Genomic DNA, 21,976 nt, shown 5'->3' on the forward strand with positions numbered 1-21,976 from the left:
CAGAGAGACACTTCAGAGACAGATTAGAGACAGATTAGACATTTAAGAGACACTTCAGAGACAGATTAGAGACACGTCAAAGACTTCAGAGACAGATTAGAAACAGACTAGACATTTAAGAGACACTTCAGAAACAGATTAGAGACACGTCAAAGACTTCAGAGACAGATTAGAAACAGATTAGACATTTAAGAGACACTTCAGAAACAGATTAGAGACACTTCAGACTTCAGAGACACTTCAAAGACTTCAGACACTTCAGAGAGACAGTTCAGAGACAGTTCAGAGACACTTCAAAGACAGTTCAGAGAGAGATTAGAGACACTTCAAAGACAGATTAGAGACAGTTCAGAGACACTTCAAAGACAGATTAGAGACAGTTTAGAGACACTTCAAAGACAGATTAGAGACAGTTTAGAGACACTTCAAAGACAGATTAGAGACACTTCAGAGACAGATTAGAGACACTTCAAAGACAGATTAGAGACAGTTTAGACACAGATTAGAGACATATTAGAGACACTTCAGAGACAGATTAGAGACACTTCAAAGACAGATTAGAGACACTTCAAAGACAGATTAGAGACACTTCAAAGACAGATTAGAGACAGTTTAGACACAGATTAGAGACAGATTAGAGACACTTCAAAGACAGATTAGAGACAGATTAGAGACACTTCAAAGACAGATTAGAGACACTTCAAAGACAGATTAGAGACACTTCAAAGACGCTTCATGGACAGATAAGAGACACTTCAAAGACAGATTAGAGACACTTAAGAGACAGATTAGAGACACTTCAAAGACAGATTAGAGACACTTCAAAGACAGATTAGAGACAGTTCAGACGGTCGTAGCCACTCTGACAGGAGGTGGAGGCACAAACGAGGGCAGAGCCACCGAGCGTTCAGACGGAGTCTGAAAGAAAACCAGGATTAAATCACGTAAAAACACATTAACGTTCCACTGCAACGTAGTTTAATCAGAGGAGATTAAACCACAGATTACCTGCCGTAATCTGTTGTAATCTGGAGGAGACTTGAGTCCTCCTGACAGCAGGTGGTGAGGAGTCACTTCAGACTGGACGACAACTGTCTGAGACACAAACAACAACAAGTGGACCAGATTAAGATTAAAGGCTCACTTCACTTTCTCTATGGACTTTGGTGTGTGAGAGTGAGCAGTTTACAGACTTCACTTTCCTGTGATCTTTAAATGATAATAAACATGTATTTAAAACCTATATTTGCTCATGTTACTTGTAAAGTGTATGATTTTAAAGTGACCTCTGACCTTCTCCACAGCTCTGGACACTGGATATCTCGCCTGTCGATCTACGACACAAACAACAACAACAACAACAACAACAACAGCTCAGTGTTTTTTAACACGCGGGAAAACGTCAATAAAAACAAGAAGAAACAGAAACAAAAACTCCGCCCACTTCTGTTGTTGTAGCAGTAGACGCAGACGTAAACAAGGACGGAGAGAAGAACCAGGAAGAGGAAACTGCAGGGGATTCCTGCTGCTATACCAGTGATGGCAGGACCACTGAGGCCTTCACCTACACACACACACACACACACACACACACACACACACACACACACACATCTTAAGAAAATGTCTTATTTTCCAGTTACACAACAGGAAACTGAAGTTTGTAAACCACTCACTCTCCCACACCAAAGTCACTCACTCTCTCACACCAAAGTCACTCACTCTCCCACACCAGTCACTCACTCTCCCACACCAAAGTCACTCACTCTCCCACACCAAAGTCACTCACTCTCACACACCAAAGTCACTCACTCTCACACACCAAAGTCACTCACTCTCTCACACCAAAGTCACTCACTCTCACACACCAAAGTCACTCACTCTCTCACACCAAAGTCACTCACTCTCCCACACCAAAGTCACTCACTCTCTTACACCAAAGTCACTCACTCTCCCACACCAAAGTCACTCACTCTCCCACACCAAAGTCACTCACTCTGCCACACCAAAGTCACTCACTCTCCCACACCAAAGTCACTCACTCTCTCACACCAAAGTCACTCACTCTCCCACACCAAAGTCACTCACTCTGCCACACCAAAGTCACTCACTCTGCCACACGAAAGTCACTCACTCTGCCACACCAAAGTCACTCACTCTGCCACACCAAAGTCACTCACTCTCCCACACCAGTCACTCACTCTCCCACACCAAAGTCACTCGCTCTCTCACACCAAAGTCACTCACTCTCTCACACCAAAGTCACTCACTCTCCCACACCAAAGTCACTCACTCTGCCACACCAAAGTCACTCACTCTGCCACACCAAAGTCACTCACTCTCCCACACCAAAGTCACTCACTCTCCCACACCAAAGTCACTCACTCTGCCACACCAAAGTCACTCACTCTGCCACACCAAAGTCACTCACTCTGCCACACCAAAGTCACTCACTCTGCCACACCAAAGTCACTCACTCTCCCACACCAAAGTCACTCGCTCTCCCACACCAAAGTCACTCGCTCTCTCACACCAAAGTCACTCACTCTCTCACACCAAAGTCACTCACTCTCCCACACCAAAGTCACTCACTCTGTCACACCAAAGTCACTCACTCTCCCACTCACTTAATTTAGACTTAACTCAGTGACACAAAGTGACCACACGAGGCAGCAGAGGACCAGCAGCTCCTGTGTCCCTGTGAGCTAAAATCACTGGTTTTCCCTATGGACTTTGGTGTGGGAGAGTGAGTGGTTTACAAACGTATAAACCTGAATGACGACTCTACAAACCTGGACCGGTTCTCTGGACCTCAGATGGTTCTCCTTCAGTGGTTCTAGCCTTGGGGACGACCCTGAAGCGGTAAGTTCTCTTTGGGTCGAGGACGGAGACGTCGGTGCTTCGAGCAGAACCAGGTCTCTGTTGGATGGTGAGATACTGGACTGAGGCTCGGTGAGTTTGGACCCTGATGGGATTCTGGCTCAGGAGATCTGGACCTTTCATCTGGACGTCAAAGCCTGTGAGATCAAAGCATCAGAGCTAAACCACGTCACACTGATTTTACCTGATTTTTTTTTCAGGATCTGTTTGTACGAGATTTTTTTTCGGGGTCTGTTTTTACAAGACTTTTTCGGGGTCTGTTTTTACGAGATTTTTTTTCAGGGTCAGTTTTTACGAGATTTTTTTACGAGTCTGTTTTTACGCAACTTTTTTTCGGGGTCTGTTTTTAATAATACTTTTTTTCAGGGTCAGTTTTTTCGTTATATTTTTTTTCGGGTTCAGTTTTTACGAGATTTTTTTTCTGAGTCTGTTTTTACGAGACTTTTATCGGGGTCTGTTTTTACGATTTTTTTTTCAGATTTTTTTTTAACGTTACTTTTTTTTGGGGTCAGTTTTGACGTGATTTTTTTTCCGAGTCTGTTTTTACGCAACTTTTTTTTAGGGTCAGTTTTTACAATATTTTTTTCGGGGTCTGTTTTTACGACATTTTTTTTCAGTTTTTTTTTTTTTACCAATACTTTTTTTCGGGGTTAGTTTTTACGATATATTTTTTTCAGGGTCAGTTTTTACGATATTTTTATTCAGGTTTTTTTTTAACGCTACTTTTTTTCAGGGTCAGTTTTTCCGAGATTTTTTTTCCGAGTCTGTTTTTACGCAACTTTTTTTTCAGGGTCTGTTTTTAAGATATATATATTTTTTAAAAACTTAATTTAAAATCATTTATTACAGATTTGTGACATTCTAAACGAGTACAGATGAGTCACTGTGTACCGGACACTTGCCTGCTGCAGCGCCCCCTGTCCATAAATATTTACTCCTACATCACATGGAAAACTTTTTAAATAAAAACATCGTCATTTGTTTTCTCTTCTTTTTGTTTTCTGACCGTTCTGGTTTTTTTCTGTTTTATGTAAACACAAACCAGCATGAGAACACACACACACACACACACACACACACACACACACACACACACACACACACACACACACACACACACACACACACACACACACACACACACACACACAGTTTCTTGTTTTGAACACACAGTTAACTTCACACTCACACCTTCATTTTCTCACTGATTCATCTTTTCACCTTCAATCTTTACACAGTTTTTTTTTACCTGTGACGACAGAAGTGGGCGGGACCTCCCAGGTCAGTGTGACGATGGTTCCCTCTGGATTAGAGAATAATCTGAAATCAGAGACCGCTGGCCCTGGACACACACACACACACACACACACACACACACACGTTAACTATGACTGAAGGTTCTTTGTGCTCACGGTGAATTTAAAGTCAGACAAAGTTTATCGTCAGCTCTGACTCAGGGAAACATGAACCATCTCCAGTGCTGTGTTTCTGTCATGGTACGACTCAGTTTGGTAGGAAAACTTCAGGAAACTTAAGTTTGTAAACCACTCACTCTCCTCACACCAAAGTCCATAGAGAAAACCAGTGATTTTAGCTCAAACCAAATTAAATATTTTAAAAGCCGAATTCACTAAATAAGTTAACTAAACTCATGGTTGTTAAGTTACTGTTATTAATGTTATTATAGTAACACTGTGATGTTAATGTGATGTTGGTGTGGGAGAGTGAGTGACTTTGGTGTGGGAGAGCGAGTGACTTTGGTGTGAGGAGAGCGAGTGACTTTGGTGTGGGAGAGTGAGTGACTTTGGTGTGAGAGAGTGAGTGACTTTGGTGTGGGAGAGTGAGTGACTTTGGTGTGGGAGAGTGAGTGACTTTGGTGTGGGAGAGTGAGTGACTTTGGTGTGAGAGAGTGAGTGACTTTGGTGTGAGAGAGTGAGTGACTTTGGTGTGAGAGAGTGAGTGACTTTGGTGTGGGAGAGTGAGTGACTTTGGTGTGGGAGAGTGAGTGACTTTGGTGTGGGAGAGTGAGTGACTTTGGTGTGGGAGAGTGAGTGACTTTGGTGTGAGAGAGTGAGTGACTTTGGTGTGGGAGAGCGAGTGACTTTGGTGTGGGAGAGTGAGTGACTTTGGTGTGGGAGAGTGAGTGACTTTGGTGTGGGAGAGTGAGTGACTTTGGTGTGAGAGAGTGAGTGACTTTGGTGTGGGAGAGTGAGTGACTTTGGTGTGAGAGAGTGAGTGACTTTGGTGTGGGAGAGTGAGTGACTTTGGTGTGAGAGAGTGAGTGACTTTGGTGTGAGAGAGTGAGTGACTTTGGTGTGGGAGAGTGAGTGACTTTGGTGTGGGAGAGTGAGTGACTTTGGTGTGAGAGAGTGAGTGACTTTGGTGTGGGAGAGTGAGTGACTTTGGTGTGAGAGAGTGAGTGACTTTGGTGTGAGAGAGTGAGTGACTTTGGTGTGAGAGAGTGAGTGACTTTGGTGTGAGAGAGTGAGTGACTTTGGTGTGGGAGAGTGAGTGACTTTGGTGTGGGAGAGTTAAAATAATCGTAGACTTGATCTGATTTTTAGCCTCTTTTGCTGCTTCTAGCCACAGGAGGCGCTGCACACAGCTCAGGTAATGTACATGTATGCGTATGATAGGACACCTTGCAGCTGGAGCTCCCCCCTCTGGCTGCCCAGAGGGTTGCGGCAGATGCAGGTGTATTTCTCTCGGACAAAGTCGCTGACGTTGTAGCTCCAGATGTGTAGCTGCGTTCTGTCGTCGCTGATCTGATGGTTCGACCCGTCTGTGATGATGTCATCGCCGCCTCTGGACCACGACACCAGCGCCGCGGGTCGAGCCTCACTCACACACTGCAGCACAACCACCATCCTGCCCTCAGAGTCCACTGAGGTCCTCACAGCAGGCAGGAAGTGGACTGGACTCACTGAGGAGGAGCAGGAGGAGGAGGAGGAGGAAGAAGAGGAGGAAGAGGAGGAGGAAGAGGAGGAGGAGGGGGGAGGAGGAAGAGGAGGGTCACAGGTTTCACTTTTGCTCAGATTTAAAAATCCATGTCTGTTTTTGCAACATCCCACTCCCCTCCTCCCTGTCTGTTTTTACGATATTTTTTTTTGGGGCCTGTTTTCACGAGATAAAAACTTCTTACAGGTCGTGCTTGCTCAACAGTGACACCTGGTGGTGATCATACCTGCGGTGATGTTGCACTGATTGTTTTGGACGGGGTGGACGGCCGTGCACGTCACCGTTCTGCCGTCGAGGTCGTCTGAGGCGGAGACGGTCACGTTGACGTCGGCTTCTCCGCTGATGCTGTCGCTCAGTGCTGGGAAAGACAGCTGCGCCTCTGGAGCGCCCCCTGGCCACTGACAGTGGTACTGAAGCTGGGTGTTGTCATTCACTGACTGCACAGAACACGTCATGTTGTCCGACGGCTTCTCTGCTCCATGACAGAGTTAGCGTTAGCGTCATCACAGACATCATCATATAAATCATCACAAACATCATCACAAACATTGCAAACATCACAAACATCATAAACATCACAGACATCATCAAAAACATCACAAACATCGCAAACATCACAAACATCGCAAACATCATAAACATCACAAACATCACAAACATCACAAACATCATCACAACATCATCACAACATCATCACATCATCATCACAAACATCACAAACATCATCACAAACATCATCACAATCATCACAAACATCACAAACATCGCAAACATCACAAACATCATCACAAACATCGCAAACATCATAACAAACATCACAATCATCACAAACATCATCACAAACATCACAATCATCACAAACATCATCACAATCATCACAAACATCATCGCAAACATCACAGACATCACAAACATCATCACAAACATCATCACAAACATCACAAACATCATCACAAACATCACAAACATCATCACAACATCATCACAAACATCATCACAACATCATCACAAACATCATCACAACATCACAAACATCATCACAACATCATCACAAACATCATCACAAACACCATCGCAAACATCACAGACATCACAAACATCATCACAAACATCATCACAAACATCACAAACATCATCACAACATCATCACAAACATCATCACAACATCATCACAAACATCATCACAACATCATCACAAACATCATCACAAACATCATCACAAACATCACAAACATCACAATCATCACAAACATCATCACAAACATCATCACAAACATCATCACAAACATCATCACAACATCACAAACATCATCACAACATCATCACAATCATCACAAACATCATCACAATCTTCACAAACATCACAAACATTGCAAACATCACAAACATCATCACAAACATCATCACAAACATCACAAACATCACAAACATCATCACAAACATCGCAAACATCGCAAACATCATCACAAACATCGCAAACATCATAACAAACATCACAATCATCACAAACATCATCACAAACATCACAAACATCACAATCATCACAAACATCATCACAAACATCATCACAAACATCACAAACATCACAATCATCACAAACATCATCACAATCATCACAAACATCATCACAAACATCATCACAAACATCACAAACATCACAATCATCACAATCATCACAAACATCATCACAAACATCACAAACATCACAATCATCACAAACATCACAAACATCACAAACATCACAATCATCATCACAAACATCACAGACAGAATTTTACGAACCGTAAACGTTTAAAGTCAAAGTCTTGTGTCGTTCGTTTCCCGTCTGGTCGTTGATCAGTGAACACGTGTAAACGCCTCCTTGACCGATCGTCACATTCGTCAGATCCAGAATTCCGTCGTGAGAAACAGGAAGTGACTGATCGTCAAAGATCCAGCGGACGCTCGGCGGCGGGAATCCGTCTGCGAGACACGCGAGGCTCAGTGAGTCGCCAGAGACGTAGAAAGACCGAGGTGGACGAGCCTCGAGGGTGGGCTCGTCTGGACCGTCTGGAGACGAAGACACTTATGAGACACAAGCCCCGCCCACTAACTCAGACGGACAAAACCTTATATGATACATAAATATTTTCACGAGGTTTTTTTTCTCGAGTCTGTTTTTATACAAGATTATTTTTCGGGATCGGTGTCTACGAGATTTTTTTGTTCAGGTCTGTTTTTACAAGATATTTTTTCAGGTCGGTTTTTATGATTTTTTTTTCGGGGGTCTGTTTTTACGAGAATTTACGAGCTATAAATTTTTTTTAAAAAATATACGTCTGTTTTTACGAGATTATTTTTCTGAGTCTGTTTTTACGAGATTTTTTCCCGGGATCTGTTTTTACGAGAATTTACGAGTTATAAAAAAGTTTAAAAATTTCACGTCTGTTTTTACGAGATAATTTTTTGGGGTCTGTTTTTACGATATTTTACGAATTATAAAAAAAGTTTTAAAAATCCACGTCTGTTTTTTCGGGGTCTGTTTTTACGAGAATTTAGGAGTTCTAAAAGTAAAATAAATGTCACATTATATGGTATGATTATTTTTCGGGATCGGTGTCTACGAGATTTTTTTGTTCAGGTCCGTTTTACAAGATATTTTTTCAGGTCCGTTTTTATGATATTTTTTTCTGGGGTCTGTTTTAACGAGAATTTACAAGTTATAAAAAAGTTTTAAAAATTCATGTCTGTTTTTACGAGATTTTTTTTCGGGGTCTGTTTTTACAAGATTTTATGAGTTATAAAAAAAGTTTTAAAATCCACGTCTGTTTTTACGATATCTTTTTCTGGGTTTGTTTTTACAAGATTTTTTTTCGGGGTCCGTGTTTACGAGATTTTCTTGTTCAGGTCTGATTTTACAAGAATTTACGAGTTCTAAAAATGTAAAAAAAATATCAAAAAGTTTAAAAATATGTCACATTTGTTTTTACGCAATTTTTTTTCTGGGGTCTGTTTTTACGAGTATTTACGATTTATAAAAAAAGTTAGAAATTCATGTCTGTTATTACGATATTTTTTTCTTAATGAAGTTTCTCAAACACAGGGGGCGGACCCACACAGGGGTCGTGGGTCATGAGACCTTTGGTGGAAACACAAACCACGCAGATGACACAGAACCCTTAGGCTGCTGTGATTGGTGGTGTAAAAAGGGGGCGTGGTCTTACACAGCACAGTGACGTTGATGTGCGTCTCCACGCGGCTGTAAGGGTTGCTCAGCAACAGCGTGTAGCACCCGGTGTCGCTGCGGTTCGGTCCGTGGACCACGAGGCTCCTCTGCTCCACAGTGTAGTGAGACGTGGTCTCCAGAGCTCGGCCTCTGAAGAACCAGACCTGGTCCTGGATCAGGCCCTGAGACATGCTGAAGACCAGAGAGAAGAGGTCCACGCCCTCTATCACCACATCAGGATGAAGCTTCAGAGACACCTGCTGGATGATTTCTGTCACAGCAGGAGAGGAGGAGGAAGAAGAGGAAGAGGAGGAAGAGGAGGATGAAAAGGATGAAGAGGAAGAGGAAGAGGAGGATGATGATGAACCACAGCTGCACACGCCATAACATGTGTGTAAGTAAATTTTTTGGAATTTTAAATAGAGTTTGGAAATGTAAGTAGATTTTGAAATTTCAAGCGAATTTTGGAAGTTTTTTGAAAGATTTTGGAATTTTAAGAAGTTTTTTAAAACTTTAAGTAGGTTTGAACTTTAAGTAGATTTTTGGAACTTTAAGTAGATTTGAACTTTAAGTAGATTTTTGGAACTTTAAGTAGTTTTTTGAAACTTTAAGTAGATTTGAACTTTAAGTAGCTTTTTGAAATTAGAGTAGATTTTGGAATTTTAAGTAGATTTTGTAACTTTAAGAAGTTTTTTGAAACTTTAAGTAGATTTGAACTGTAAGTAGATTTTTGGAACTTTAAGTAGTTTTTTGAAACTTTAAGTAGATTTTTGGAACTTTAAGAAGTTTTTTTAAACTTTAAGTAGATTTGAACTTTAAGTAGATTTTTGGAACTTTAAGTAGTTTTGAACAATAAGTAGATTTTTGGAACTTTAAGTAGTTTTTTGAAACTTTAAGTAGATTTGAACTTTAAGTAGATTTTTGGAACTTTAAGTAGTTTTTTGAAACTTTAAGTAGATTTGAACTTTAAGTAGATTTTTGGAACTTTAAGTAGTTTTTTTAAACTTTAAGTAGATTTTGGAATTTTAAGTAGATTTTGTAACTTTAAGTAGATTTGAAATTTTAAGAAGTTTTTTGAAACTTTAAGTAGATTTTGAAATTTTAAGAAGTTTTTTGAAACTTTAAGTAGATTTTTGAAATTAGAGTAGATTTTAGAATTTTAAGTAGATTTTGGAACTTTAAGTAGATTTTGGAACATTTATTAGGATTTGTAAATTTAAGTAGATTTTAAAACTTTGGTCACTTTGCGTCACTCCTCTGTGTTATTTCCTGTGATTGACAGTAGAATAATCCCTGAACTATAACAGTGTGGATTAAGCAGATGGTTTAATCCGGACTCACCAAACACAGTGAGCGTGAACGAGGCCACAGCTTTATTCAGTCCAGACTTGGTCAGCTCCACGCTGTAGTTCCCTCCGCGCTCCACGGCCACGCCCACAAAGGTGAGGGAGCCGTCGTCCTGGACGACCAGCGCCCCCCTGAGGTCAGAGGCCACATCTGCAGGCTCAGAGGAGCCCACGGTCCAGGTGAGGACGGGTAAAGACCCTCTGAACCAGGTCACCACGGGGTCAGAGGCTCCACTGAAGGTCACGGCCAAGGTCACGTTGGTGCCGGCTCGACCAATCACACGAGAGGATCCGACAGGAGAGACGACCAATCTGCAGTGAGCGCCTGTCAACAGGAAGTCATTCATTCATTCATTCATTCATTCAGTATTCATTCATCCATTCATTCAGTCATTCAGTCGTTCATTCAGTCATTCATCCATTCAGTCATTAATTAATTAATTAATTAATTAATTAATTAATTCAGTCAGTCATTCATTCATTCATTCATTCAGTCAGTCATTCATTCATTCATTCATAAACCAGAGTTGGTTTAGGGATAAATGTTATACTGCAGCACAAAACTCACATATGTGTACTTTACTTTGTTATTTATGTACTTTTACCCATCACTACATTTGCTCTAACTCTTTCACATTCACTCATTCACACGTCTTTGACTCACATTCACTCGTTCACACGCTGCATCATGGGCTGAAGTGTCTTTGCTCAAGGACACATGTAGACGAGCTGAGCCGGGAATTGAACCCACAACCTTCAACTGTTGAAAGACAACTCACTCACACACACACACACACACTCACTCATGTGTCCGCCTCACTTGTTCACTCACAATCACTCACTCATTTATACACAATCACTCACAGACTCAGAAACTCACTCATTCACAGACTCAGACACTCACTCATTCACAGACTCAGAAACTCACTCATTCACAGACTCAGAAACTCACTCATTCACAGACTCAGACACTCACTCATTCACACAGACTCACACTCACTCATTCACAAACTGTGAAACTCACTCTTTCACACACACTCACTCATTCACAGACTCAGAAACTCACTCATTCACACATACACTCACTCATTCACACAGACTCAGTAACTCACTCTTTCACACATACACTCACTCATTCACAGACTCAGACACTCACTCATTCACAGACCAGACACTCACTCATTCACACAGACTGAGACAATCACTCATTCACAGACTCAGACACTCACTCATTCAGACTCAAAAACTCACTCATTTACACTCACTCATTCACATAGACTCAGACACTCATTCACTCACTCAGTCACAGACTCAGACACTCACTCATTCACAGACTCAGACACTCACTCACTCACACAGACTCAGACACTCACTCATTCACAAGACTCAGACACTCACTCATTCACAGACTCAGACACTCACTCATTCATAGACTCAAAAACTCACTCATTTACACTCACTCACTCATTCACAAGACTGAGACACTCATTCACAAGACTGAGACACTCATTCACACAGACTGAGACACTCACTCATTCACTCACAGACTCAGACACTCACTCATTAACAGACTCAGACACTCACTCATTAACAAGACTGAGACACTCATTCACACAGACAGACAATCACTCATTCACATAGACTCAGACACTCACTCACTCATTCACAGACTCAAAAACTCACTCATTTACACTCACTCATTCACATAGACTCAGACACTCACTCATTCACACTCACTCACACACTCTCTCAGTCCAAGGCCCATCACACTCACACACACTCGTCTCACTCACTCACTCACTCGTTCACTCTGGTGTCACTCACACACACTCGTCTCACTCACACTCACTCACTCACACTCTCACTCGTTCACTCTTACCGTGAGGACAGAGGTGAAGACAGATGATCAGAATCCCTGAGCTCCAGAACTCCTTCAGAATCATCGTGTCAGAAATAAACTGAGTTTGTTTCAAGGTTTCAGACTGAGGTGAAACACCTGTGTGTGTGTGTGTGTGTGTGTGTGTGTGTGTGTGAGAGAACAGAGACGCTCACCTGTGTGTGTGTGTGTGTGTGTGTGTGTGAGAACAGAGACGCTCACCTGTGCTGAGTCAAAGCCCTGATTATGTGAAGCCACGCCCCCCTTATCTACACACACACACAAATGCTGGTCTCACAGTCTTTGTGTGGACATGTACACACACACACAAACACACACACACACACACTAGTTGCTGATTAAGGAAATCCAACAGGAAACTGAAGTTTGTAAACCACTCACCACTCACTCTCTCACACCAAAGTCACTCACTCTCCTCACACCAAAGTCACTCACTCTCCTCACACCAAAGTCACTCACTCTCTCACACCAAAGTCACTCACTCTCCCACACCAAAGTCACTCACTCCCACACCAAAGTCACTCACTCTCCCACACCAAAGTCACTCACTCCCACACCAAAGTCACTCACTCTCCCACACCAAAGTCACTCACTCACTCTCTCACACCAAAGTCACTCACTCTCCCACACCAAAGTCACTCACTCACTCTCCCACACCAAAGTCACTCACTCACTCTCCCACACCTAAATGTCACTCACTCTCCTACACCAGAGTCACTCACTCTCTCACACCAAAGTCACTCACTCTCTGACACCAAAGTCACTCACTCTCCTCACACCAAAGTCACTCACTCTCCCACACCTAAATGTCACTCACTCTCCTACACCAGAGTCACTCACTCTCTCACACCAAAGTCACTCACTCTCTGACACCAAAGTCACTCACTCTCCTCACACCAAAGTCACTCACTCTCCTCACACCAAAGTCACTCACTCACTCACACCAAAGTCACTTACTCTCCTCACACAGAAGTCACTCACTCACTCACACCAAAGTCACTGACTCTCCAACACCAAAGACACTCACTCTCCCACACCAAAGTCACTAACTCTCCTCAAACCAAAGTCACTCACTCACTCACTCACACCAAAGACACTCACTCTCCCACACCAAAGTCAATGACTGATTTTAGTGAATTCAGCTTTTAAAATATTTACTTTCGACTTAATTCAGTGACACAAAGTGACCACACGAGGCAGCAGAGGACCAGCAGCTCTTGTGTCCCTGTGAGCTAAAATCACTGGTTTTCTCTATGGACTTTGGTGTGAGGAGAGTGAGTGGTTCACAAACTTCAGCTTCCTGTTGTTAAAGTCTGTCTAACAGTGAAAATGTGACGTAGACTTTGCGTTTTCATGGACTGGATTCAAAGGAGAGAAAAAGCATCAGATTGAAAACAATGGAGGAGTTTATTGTCGTTGTGTTTTAGTTGTGTACGTTCACACAGAGACACTGTGGACGTATTTACATATATATATTTATCTCATTTACATAAACACATGATCATCAGTGGCTTGTGAGAGAAAACCACACCCCTGTGTGGTTTAAAGGGACAGTTCCCTGAAGTGGAAGGTTGTGTTGTTGTTGTTGTTGTGGACAGTGTCTCTCTGTGTTTGTCCTCACAGTGTCAAACAGAGGGAGTCCAGTCCACAGTCCAGTCCAATTCTTCATCAAAGACCTCCTGAAAACACACAACATATATTTTCTGATTTTATTTCAAAATAAAAGTCTCCACAGACGTTAAACACATTAAAACAATACCTCACTTTTCAAAATAAAAGTCTCCATATCTGTTAATCCATGTTAAAACAATCCCACCCTCTTCAAAATAAAAGTCTCCACATCCTTTAAAGACATTAAAACTATCCCATACTTTTCAAAATAAAAGTCTCCACATCCGTTGATACGCATTAAAATAATCCCATACTTTACAAAATAAAAGTCTCCACATCCATTGATACGCATTAAAACACAATCCCACCCTCCCCTATCCACTTCTCTTAATCCTCATTGGAAAACAATCCCACCCTCTTCAAAATAAATGTCTCCATATCCGTTAAACACATTAAAACAATCCCACACTTTTCAAAATAAAACTCTCTATATCCGCTAAACATGTTAAAACAATCACATACTTTTCCAAATAAAACTCTCCATATCTGTTTAACACATAACAATCCCACCCTCTTCAAAATAAAAGTCTCAATTTTTGTTAATCCTCGTTGGAAAAGAATCCCACACTTTTCAAAATAAAAGTCTCTATATCTGTTAAACATGCTAAAACAATCCCACCCTCTTCAAAATAAAAGTATTCATTTCTGTTAATCCTCGTTGGAATAGAATCCCACACTTTTCAAAATAAAACTCTATATCTGTTAAATACGTTAAAACAATCCCACACTTTTCAAAATAAAACTCTCCATATCCGCTAAACATGTTAAAACAATCCCCACCCTTTTCAAAATAAAAGTCTCCATATCTGTTTAACACATAATAATCCCACCCTCTTCAAAATAAAAGTCTCCATTTGTGTTAATCCTCGTTGGAAAACAATCCCACCCTTTTCAAAATAAAAGTCTCCATATCTGTTTAACACATAACAATCCCACCCTCTTCAAAATAAAAGTCTCCATTTGTGTTAATCCTCGTTGGAAAACAATCCCACCCTCTTCAAAATAAAAGTCTCCATGTATGAAACATGAGGTGAGTTGTTGTAGTGTGTAAGGACCAGCTCACCCCTCTGCTGCGGCTGTGACCTTTGACCTCTGCTCTATATCCTGCCCGTCTCCTTCAGCCTGGACACCAGGTCGTCCACCGTCTCCACCTTGATCCCTGCCAGCCTCTGTGGAGGCTCGTCCACCCTCAGAACCTCCAGCCGCGACGTCAGATCCACGCCCAAGTCTGCGGGCTTCACGTTAGCGATCTTCTTCTTCTTGGCTTTCTGAGAGGACGACAATAATAATATGATGTTATATCTGTTAACAGAGAGCGCCCCCTACCCTGATAATCAAGTGAAAACATGGCTGCAAGCAATGACACATTTAAAACCACTGGTGTTCTCTTCTATGGGCTTTGGTGTGGGAGAGTTTTCCTGTTCCAACAGTGAGATAAAGACATGAACACTTTTTTCCCATGATGCCTTGCAGCCTACCATGATGTTGGGCAGCGTGGCGTATCTGGGCGTGTTGAGCCTGAGGTCAGCGGTCAGAACAGCGGGCGTGTTGATCTTAATGGTCTCCAGACCTCCGTCGACCTCCCTCACCACTCTGATCTGGTCTCCTTCAAGAGACACTTCAGAGGCAAACGTTCCCTGAAGAGGAAAAACGTGACAACATTCAACATGGCCGACTTCCTGTCGAGTCCAGGAAATGGTTCAGATCCACGTTTTCCTTCGTCTTGGAACATCACAATAAGTCTCCATAACTGTTAAACCACGTTAAAAAATAATCACTCACTTTTCAAAATAAAAGTCTCCATAACTGTTAAACCACGTTAAAAATGATCCCACGCTTTTCAAAATAAAAGTCTTCATAACTGTTAAACCACGTTAAAAATGTCCCCACACTTTTCAAAATAAGTCTCCATATCTGTTATACCATGTAAAAAATTACCCCACACTTTTCAAAATAAAAGTCTCCATAACTGTTAAACCACGTTAAAAAATAATCACTCACTTTTCAAAATAAAAGTCTCCATAACTGTTAAACCACGTTAAAAATGATCCCACGCTTTTCAAAATAAAAGTCTTCATAACTGTTAAACCACGTTAAAAATTACCCCACACTTTTCAAAAATAAAAGTCTCCATAACTGTTAAACCACGTTAAAAAATAATCACTCACTTTTCAAAATAAAAGTCTCCATAACTGTTAAACCACGTTAAAAATGATCCCACGCTTTTCAAAATAAAAGTCTTCATAACTGTTAAACCACGTTAAAAATGTCCCCACACTTTTCAAAATAAGTCTCCATATCTGTTATACCATGTAAAAAATTACCCCACACTTTTCAAAATAAAAGTCTTCATAACTGTTAAACCACGTTAAAAACAATCTCTCACTTTTCAAAATAAAAGTCTCCATAACCTTTAAACCACATTAAAAAATAATTCCACACTTTTCAAAATAAAAGTCTTCATAACTGTTAAACCACGTTAAAAATGATCCCACACTTTTCAAAATAAAAGTCTTCATAACTGTTAAACCACGTTAAAAACAATCTCTCACTTTTCAAAATAAAAGTCTCCATAACCTTTAAACCACATTAAAAAATAATTCCACACTTTTCAAAATAAGTCTTCATAACTGTTAAACCACGTTAAAAATGATCCCACACTTTTCAAAATAAAAGTCTCCATAACTGTTAAACCACGTTAAAAATAATCTCTCACTTTTCAAAATAAAAGTCTTCATAACCGTTAAACCACATTAAAAAATAATCACTCACTTTTCAAAATAAAAGTCTCCATATGTGTTAAACCACGTTAAAAAATAATCACTCACTTTTCAAAATAAAAGTCTCCATATCTGTTAAACCACGTTAAAAATGATTCCACACTTTTCAAAATAAAAGTCTCCAAGGCCGTTAATCCACGTTAAAACAAAATGCTACCCTCACAAATCCCATACTTTTCAAAATAAAGGTCTCCATTTCTGCTCATTTGCAATAAATCACAACCCCACACCCTTCAAAATTAAAGTCTCCATATCCGTTCAACACATCAAAACAATCCCAGCTTTTTCAATACAAATCTCCATGTTTGTTCATCCTCGTTGGAAAATATTCCCACACTTTTCAAAACGAGTCTCCATATCTGTTAAACACGTCACTGTCAGAGTGCTCCATCTACAGGTGAGTGGGTGTAAGTGCAGCACAGGTTCAAAGGTGACCTCTGAGCTGCTGATGTTTACAGGTTCACTGTCACCGACTCAAACCAGTCTCTGCTGCTCAGACAGTGAGGAGTTCAGACCAGGACAAAGACCGACATCACAAACACACTCATATATATATATATATATATATATATATATATATATATATATATATATATATATATATATATATATATATATATATATATATATATATATGTGTTCCTCTCATTTTCTATGGTATTTTGCTGTAATATTAACAAATTCCTGGACAAAAAACCTGGTATGGATTAGACAGGTGGAGGTGGACTCACCTGAGGCCAGTCGAGCAGAGCCGCCGTCATCTGTCCTGTCTGGTTACAGTCATCATCGATGGCCTGAGAAAGTCACACGTTTGTTTATTTAACAGCCTGCGAGTGTTCAGCTTCTTAAATGTGAATATTTACATGTTTCTGTCATTTTTCAGCTTCTTAATGTGAATAATTTCATGTTTCTGTCATTTTTCAGCTTCTTAAATGTGAATATTTTCATGTTTCTGTCATTTTTCAGTAATAAATGTGAATATTTTCATGTTTCTGTCATTTTTCAGCTTCTTAAATGTGAATATTTTCACGTTTCTGTCATTTTTCAGCTTCTTAAATGTGAATATTTTCATGTTTCTGTCATTTTTCAGCTTCTTAATGTGAATATTTTCATGTTTCTGTCATTTTTCAGCTTCTTAATGTGAATATTTTCATGTTTCTGTCATTTTTCAGTAATAAATGTGAATATTTTCATGTTTCTGTCATTTTTCAGCTTCTTAAATGTGAATATTTTCACGTTTCTGTCATTTTTCAGCTTCTTAAATGTGAATATTTTCATGTTTCTGTCATTTTTCAGCTTCTTAATGTGAATATTTTCATGTTTCTGTCATTTTTCAGCTTCTTAATGTGAATATTTTCATGTTTCTGTCATTTTTCAGCTTCTTAAATGTGAATATTTTCACTTTTCTGTCATTTTTCAGCTTCTTAAATGTGAATATTTTCATGTTTCTGTCATTTTTCAGCTTCTTAAATGTGAATATTTTCAAGTTTCTGTCATTTTCCAGCTTCTTAAATGTGAATATTTTCATGTTTCTGTCATTTTTCAGCTTCTTAAATGTGAATATTTTCATGTTTCTGTCATTTTTCAGCTTCTTAAATGTGAATATTTTCACGTTTCTGTCATTTTTCAGCTTCTTAAATGTGAATATTTTCACGTTTCTGTCATTTTTCAGCTTCTTAAATGTGAATATTTTCATGTTTCTGTCATTTTCAGCTTCTTAAATGTGAATATTTTCATGTTTCTGTCATTTTCAGCTTCTTAAATGTGAATATTTTCACGTTTCTGTCATTTTTCAGCTTCTTAAATGTGAATATTTTCATGTTTCTGTCACTTTTCAGCTTCTTAAATGTGAATATTTTCACGTTTCTGTCATTTTTCAGCTTCTTAAATGTGAATATTTTCATGTTTCTGTCATTTTTCAGCTTCTTAATGTGAATATTTTCATGTTTCTGTCATTTTTCAGCTTCTTAATGTGAATATTTTCATGTTTCTGTCATTTTTCAGTAATAAATGTGAATATTTTCATGTTTCTGTCATTTTTCAGCTTCTTAAATGTGAATATTTTCACGTTTCTGTCATTTTTCAGCTTCTTAAATGTGAATATTTTCATGTTTCTGTCATTTTTCAGCTTCTTAATGTGAATATTTTCATGTTTCTGTCATTTTTCAGCTTCTTAATGTGAATATTTTCATGTTTCTGTCATTTTTCAGCTTCTTAAATGTGAATATTTTCACTTTTCTGTCATTTTTCAGCTTCTTAAATGTGAATATTTTCATGTTTCTGTCATTTTTCAGCTTCTTAAATGTGAATATTTTCAAGTTTCTGTCATTTTCCAGCTTCTTAAATGTGAATATTTTCATGTTTCTGTCATTTTTCAGCTTCTTAAATGTGAATATTTTCATGTTTCTGTCATTTTTCAGCTTCTTAAATGTGAATATTTTCACGTTTCTGTCATTTTTCAGCTTCTTAAATGTGAATATTTTCACGTTTCTGTCATTTTTCAGCTTCTTAAATGTGAATATTTTCATGTTTCTGTCATTTTCAGCTTCTTAAATGTGAATATTTTCATGTTTCTGTCATTTTCAGCTTCTTAAATGTGAATATTTTCACGTTTCTGTCATTTTTCAGCTTCTTAAATGTGAATATTTTCATGTTTCTGTCACTTTTCAGCTTCTTAAATGTGAATATTTTCACGTTTCTGTCATTTTTCAGCTTCTTAAATGTGAATATTTTCATGTTTCTGTCATTTTTCAGCTTCTGAAATGTGAATATTTTCAAGTTTCTGTAAATTTTTCAGCTTCTTGAATGTGAATATTTTCATGTTTCTGTCATTTTTCAGCTTCTTAAATGTGAATATTTTCATGTTTCTGTCATTTTTCAGCTTCCGAAATGTGAATTTTTTCAAGTTTCTGTCATTTTTCAGCTTCTTAAATGTGAATATTTTCATGTTTCTGTCATTTTTCAGCTGTTTTCAGATTTTTTAAAGCTGAGTTATTAAATGCGAGGTTAGCTTAGCGCGGCGGTGTCACCTGTTTGCCGAGGATGACGAGCTGAGCTTCCTCCTTCTTGGCCAGAGCAGCCAGGATCTTGGAGACGTGCAGTGGATTCAGGGTTTCGTAGTCTTTCGCGCTCACTTCCACGTGAATGCCTCGGTCAGCTCCCATGGCGAGGGCTGTGCGGATGGTCTCCTGAGGAAAAGAGTCGTGACACGGACACGGCGTCGATGAATTAGGCAAATAAACTTCATCGGGTTACACTGCTAATGTGTCCAGGGTTCTGGATGTATGACAGGTCACACCCACCTGTGCTTGCTGTGGTCCACAGCTGACCGCCACCACCTCCTTGATCAGCTTCTTCTCCTTCAGCTTGACCGCCTCCTCCACGGCGATCTCACAGAAGGGGTTCATCGAGTGTTTGACGCCATCTGTCACCACGCCGCTTTTGTCGGGCTTCACGCGAATCTGAGCGACAGGGCGACATTTTGTTTTTTAACCCATATCACCCATAGAACTTTTTGTACACAAACACACGAAAACTACAAAACTACAGACAAAACAAAACAAGTAGCACATGACACGTGTGTGTGTGTGTGTGTATGTGTGCAGCTCATTATTTGGCAGTCAGTCTGTTGATGGATGTATAAAATATAGCTCGTTACTAGGCAGTTAGTCTGTTGGTGGATTTATAGAGCAGCTCGTTATTTGGCAGGCAGTCTGTTGGTGGATGTACAGAAGAGATCACTATTTGGCAGTCAGTCTGGTTGTGGATGTATAAAATATAGCTTGTTATTAGGCAGTTAGTCTGCTGGTGGATGTATAGAAGAGCTCACTATTTGGCAGGCAGTCTGTCAGTGGATGTATAGAGTAGCTCACTATTTGGCAGGCAGTCTGTCGGTGGGCGTATAGAAAAGCTCACTATTTGGCAAGCAGTCGGTTGGTGAATGTATAAACTATAGCTCGTTATTGGGCAGTTTGTCTGTTGGTGGACGTATAGAAGAGCTCACTATTTGGCAGGCAGTCTGTCGGTGGCTGCGTTTCCTACAAATGTGACGGTGTTTTGTTGAGCAGATCCGGTTGAGAGCAGCTGAAGCAGGAGAGTTCAAGCAGCTGCACACACTGATAACAACTACTCGTGTTTTTTATATATATAAAAGAACAAAAACGGGTTTTTATTTTATTTTTCCCGCTTCTTGAATGTGAATGTTTATTTAATAATTTATTATAAAGATAAAAAGGAAGAGAAACTTTGGTTTGTGGACGAAACTAAGGCTGAACAATGTGGTTTAGAGGGTCAGAGTTGCAATAAATACTTCTGCATACATACATATACACATATATTAAATATATATGTATGTATATGTATACAATATATATACATACACATATAAATACGTATATGCTCCCTGTGACAAACTTTGACTCTTACACAACTGCTGTTCGCTGGCGTTAGCATGCTAACGTTAGCTAACAGAGCTCAGAAAGTCGTCCCGAGTGAGGACGGGACAAACAAAGAGTATCGTTTAAACAACAGCGACACGGCGGTGAACCGTAGAATCGTGTGTGTGTGTGTTTTTTTTTACCTTCACCGCGTAGTCGATGACACGCTTCACTCCGACGAGGACACGAGCAGACATGGTTTACAGCAGCGGAGCTAATGTCACCGCGATGAACCTTCACCTGAACAACACACAGCGGACCGATTTCACTGTGACTCCACCGAGACAGCGCGGAGGGTTCCGCCTACCGCTTCAGCCAATGAAATACTCAGGGACACGCCCCCTCCCTAATCTGATTGGCTGGCTGCGTTGTTAAATTCAACTCAAATTCAACACACTTGCCGTTTCAGCGATGATTTGACATGAAAATGAAATAAATACGATCACAGTTCGCACAGAATGAGATTTCTTTGAATACCGAACATTAGTGAATGACTTAAAACTAACCTTAACCCCGAAAAGTCGTTTAAATGTAATGTAAAGTTAGCGGCAAGTGACGCGGTGCTCCTCACATAAGCTTCGTCATGAAACACGATCCGACAGAGGAAGGTTCCGCTTCATGTGGGGCAAAGAGCAGTACGGAAGAGGATGAGGGCCAATGTAAAGAAAAGTAAAGTCTTTAAAACTATTTATAGCCGTTAAAATAACAAACAAACACAATATTTATAATGTTCACTTTGTTGATGTTTTTACGATGCCTTTTGTGTTAAGAAAATAATAATAACAATTTACAAACTTTATTTT

The 21,976-nt window shown here is 39.9% G+C and overlaps 2 protein-coding genes across 2 annotated transcripts; both read right to left on the minus strand.

Annotated features, from left to right (window-relative positions):
* Window positions 1-843: 843 nt before the first annotated feature.
* On the minus strand, window positions 844-12,332 carry vsig10l (V-set and immunoglobulin domain containing 10 like; the record flags this gene model as incomplete). Its single annotated transcript, XM_083910363.1, has 12 exons — window positions 844-918; window positions 1,009-1,095; window positions 1,294-1,334; window positions 1,445-1,564; window positions 2,793-3,017; window positions 4,130-4,222; window positions 5,522-5,803; window positions 6,065-6,310; window positions 7,621-7,887; window positions 8,934-9,314; window positions 10,385-10,714; window positions 12,269-12,332. The coding sequence occupies 12 exons, from the start codon at window positions 12,330-12,332 to the stop codon at window positions 844-846; spliced, it is 2,211 nt and encodes a 736-aa protein (XP_083766489.1).
* A 1,358-nt stretch (window positions 12,333-13,690) lies between these two features.
* Window positions 13,691-21,438, minus strand: etfb (electron transfer flavoprotein subunit beta). Its single transcript, XM_083885804.1, has 7 exons — window positions 21,317-21,438; window positions 20,040-20,198; window positions 19,767-19,925; window positions 17,469-17,531; window positions 15,436-15,594; window positions 15,021-15,225; window positions 13,691-13,965 (listed from the first exon to the last, which is right to left on the minus strand). The coding sequence occupies exons 1-6, from the start codon at window positions 21,368-21,370 to the stop codon at window positions 15,055-15,057; spliced, it is 765 nt and encodes a 254-aa protein (XP_083741930.1). The 5' UTR covers window positions 21,371-21,438; the 3' UTR covers window positions 13,691-13,965; window positions 15,021-15,054.
* Between the last annotated feature and the right edge of the window lie 538 nt (window positions 21,439-21,976).

The sequence above is a fragment of the Microchirus variegatus genome (assembly GCF_963457635.1).
Source record: "Microchirus variegatus genome assembly, chromosome: 2".
In the NCBI taxonomy this organism is placed as follows: domain Eukaryota; kingdom Metazoa; phylum Chordata; class Actinopteri; order Pleuronectiformes; family Soleidae; genus Microchirus; species Microchirus variegatus.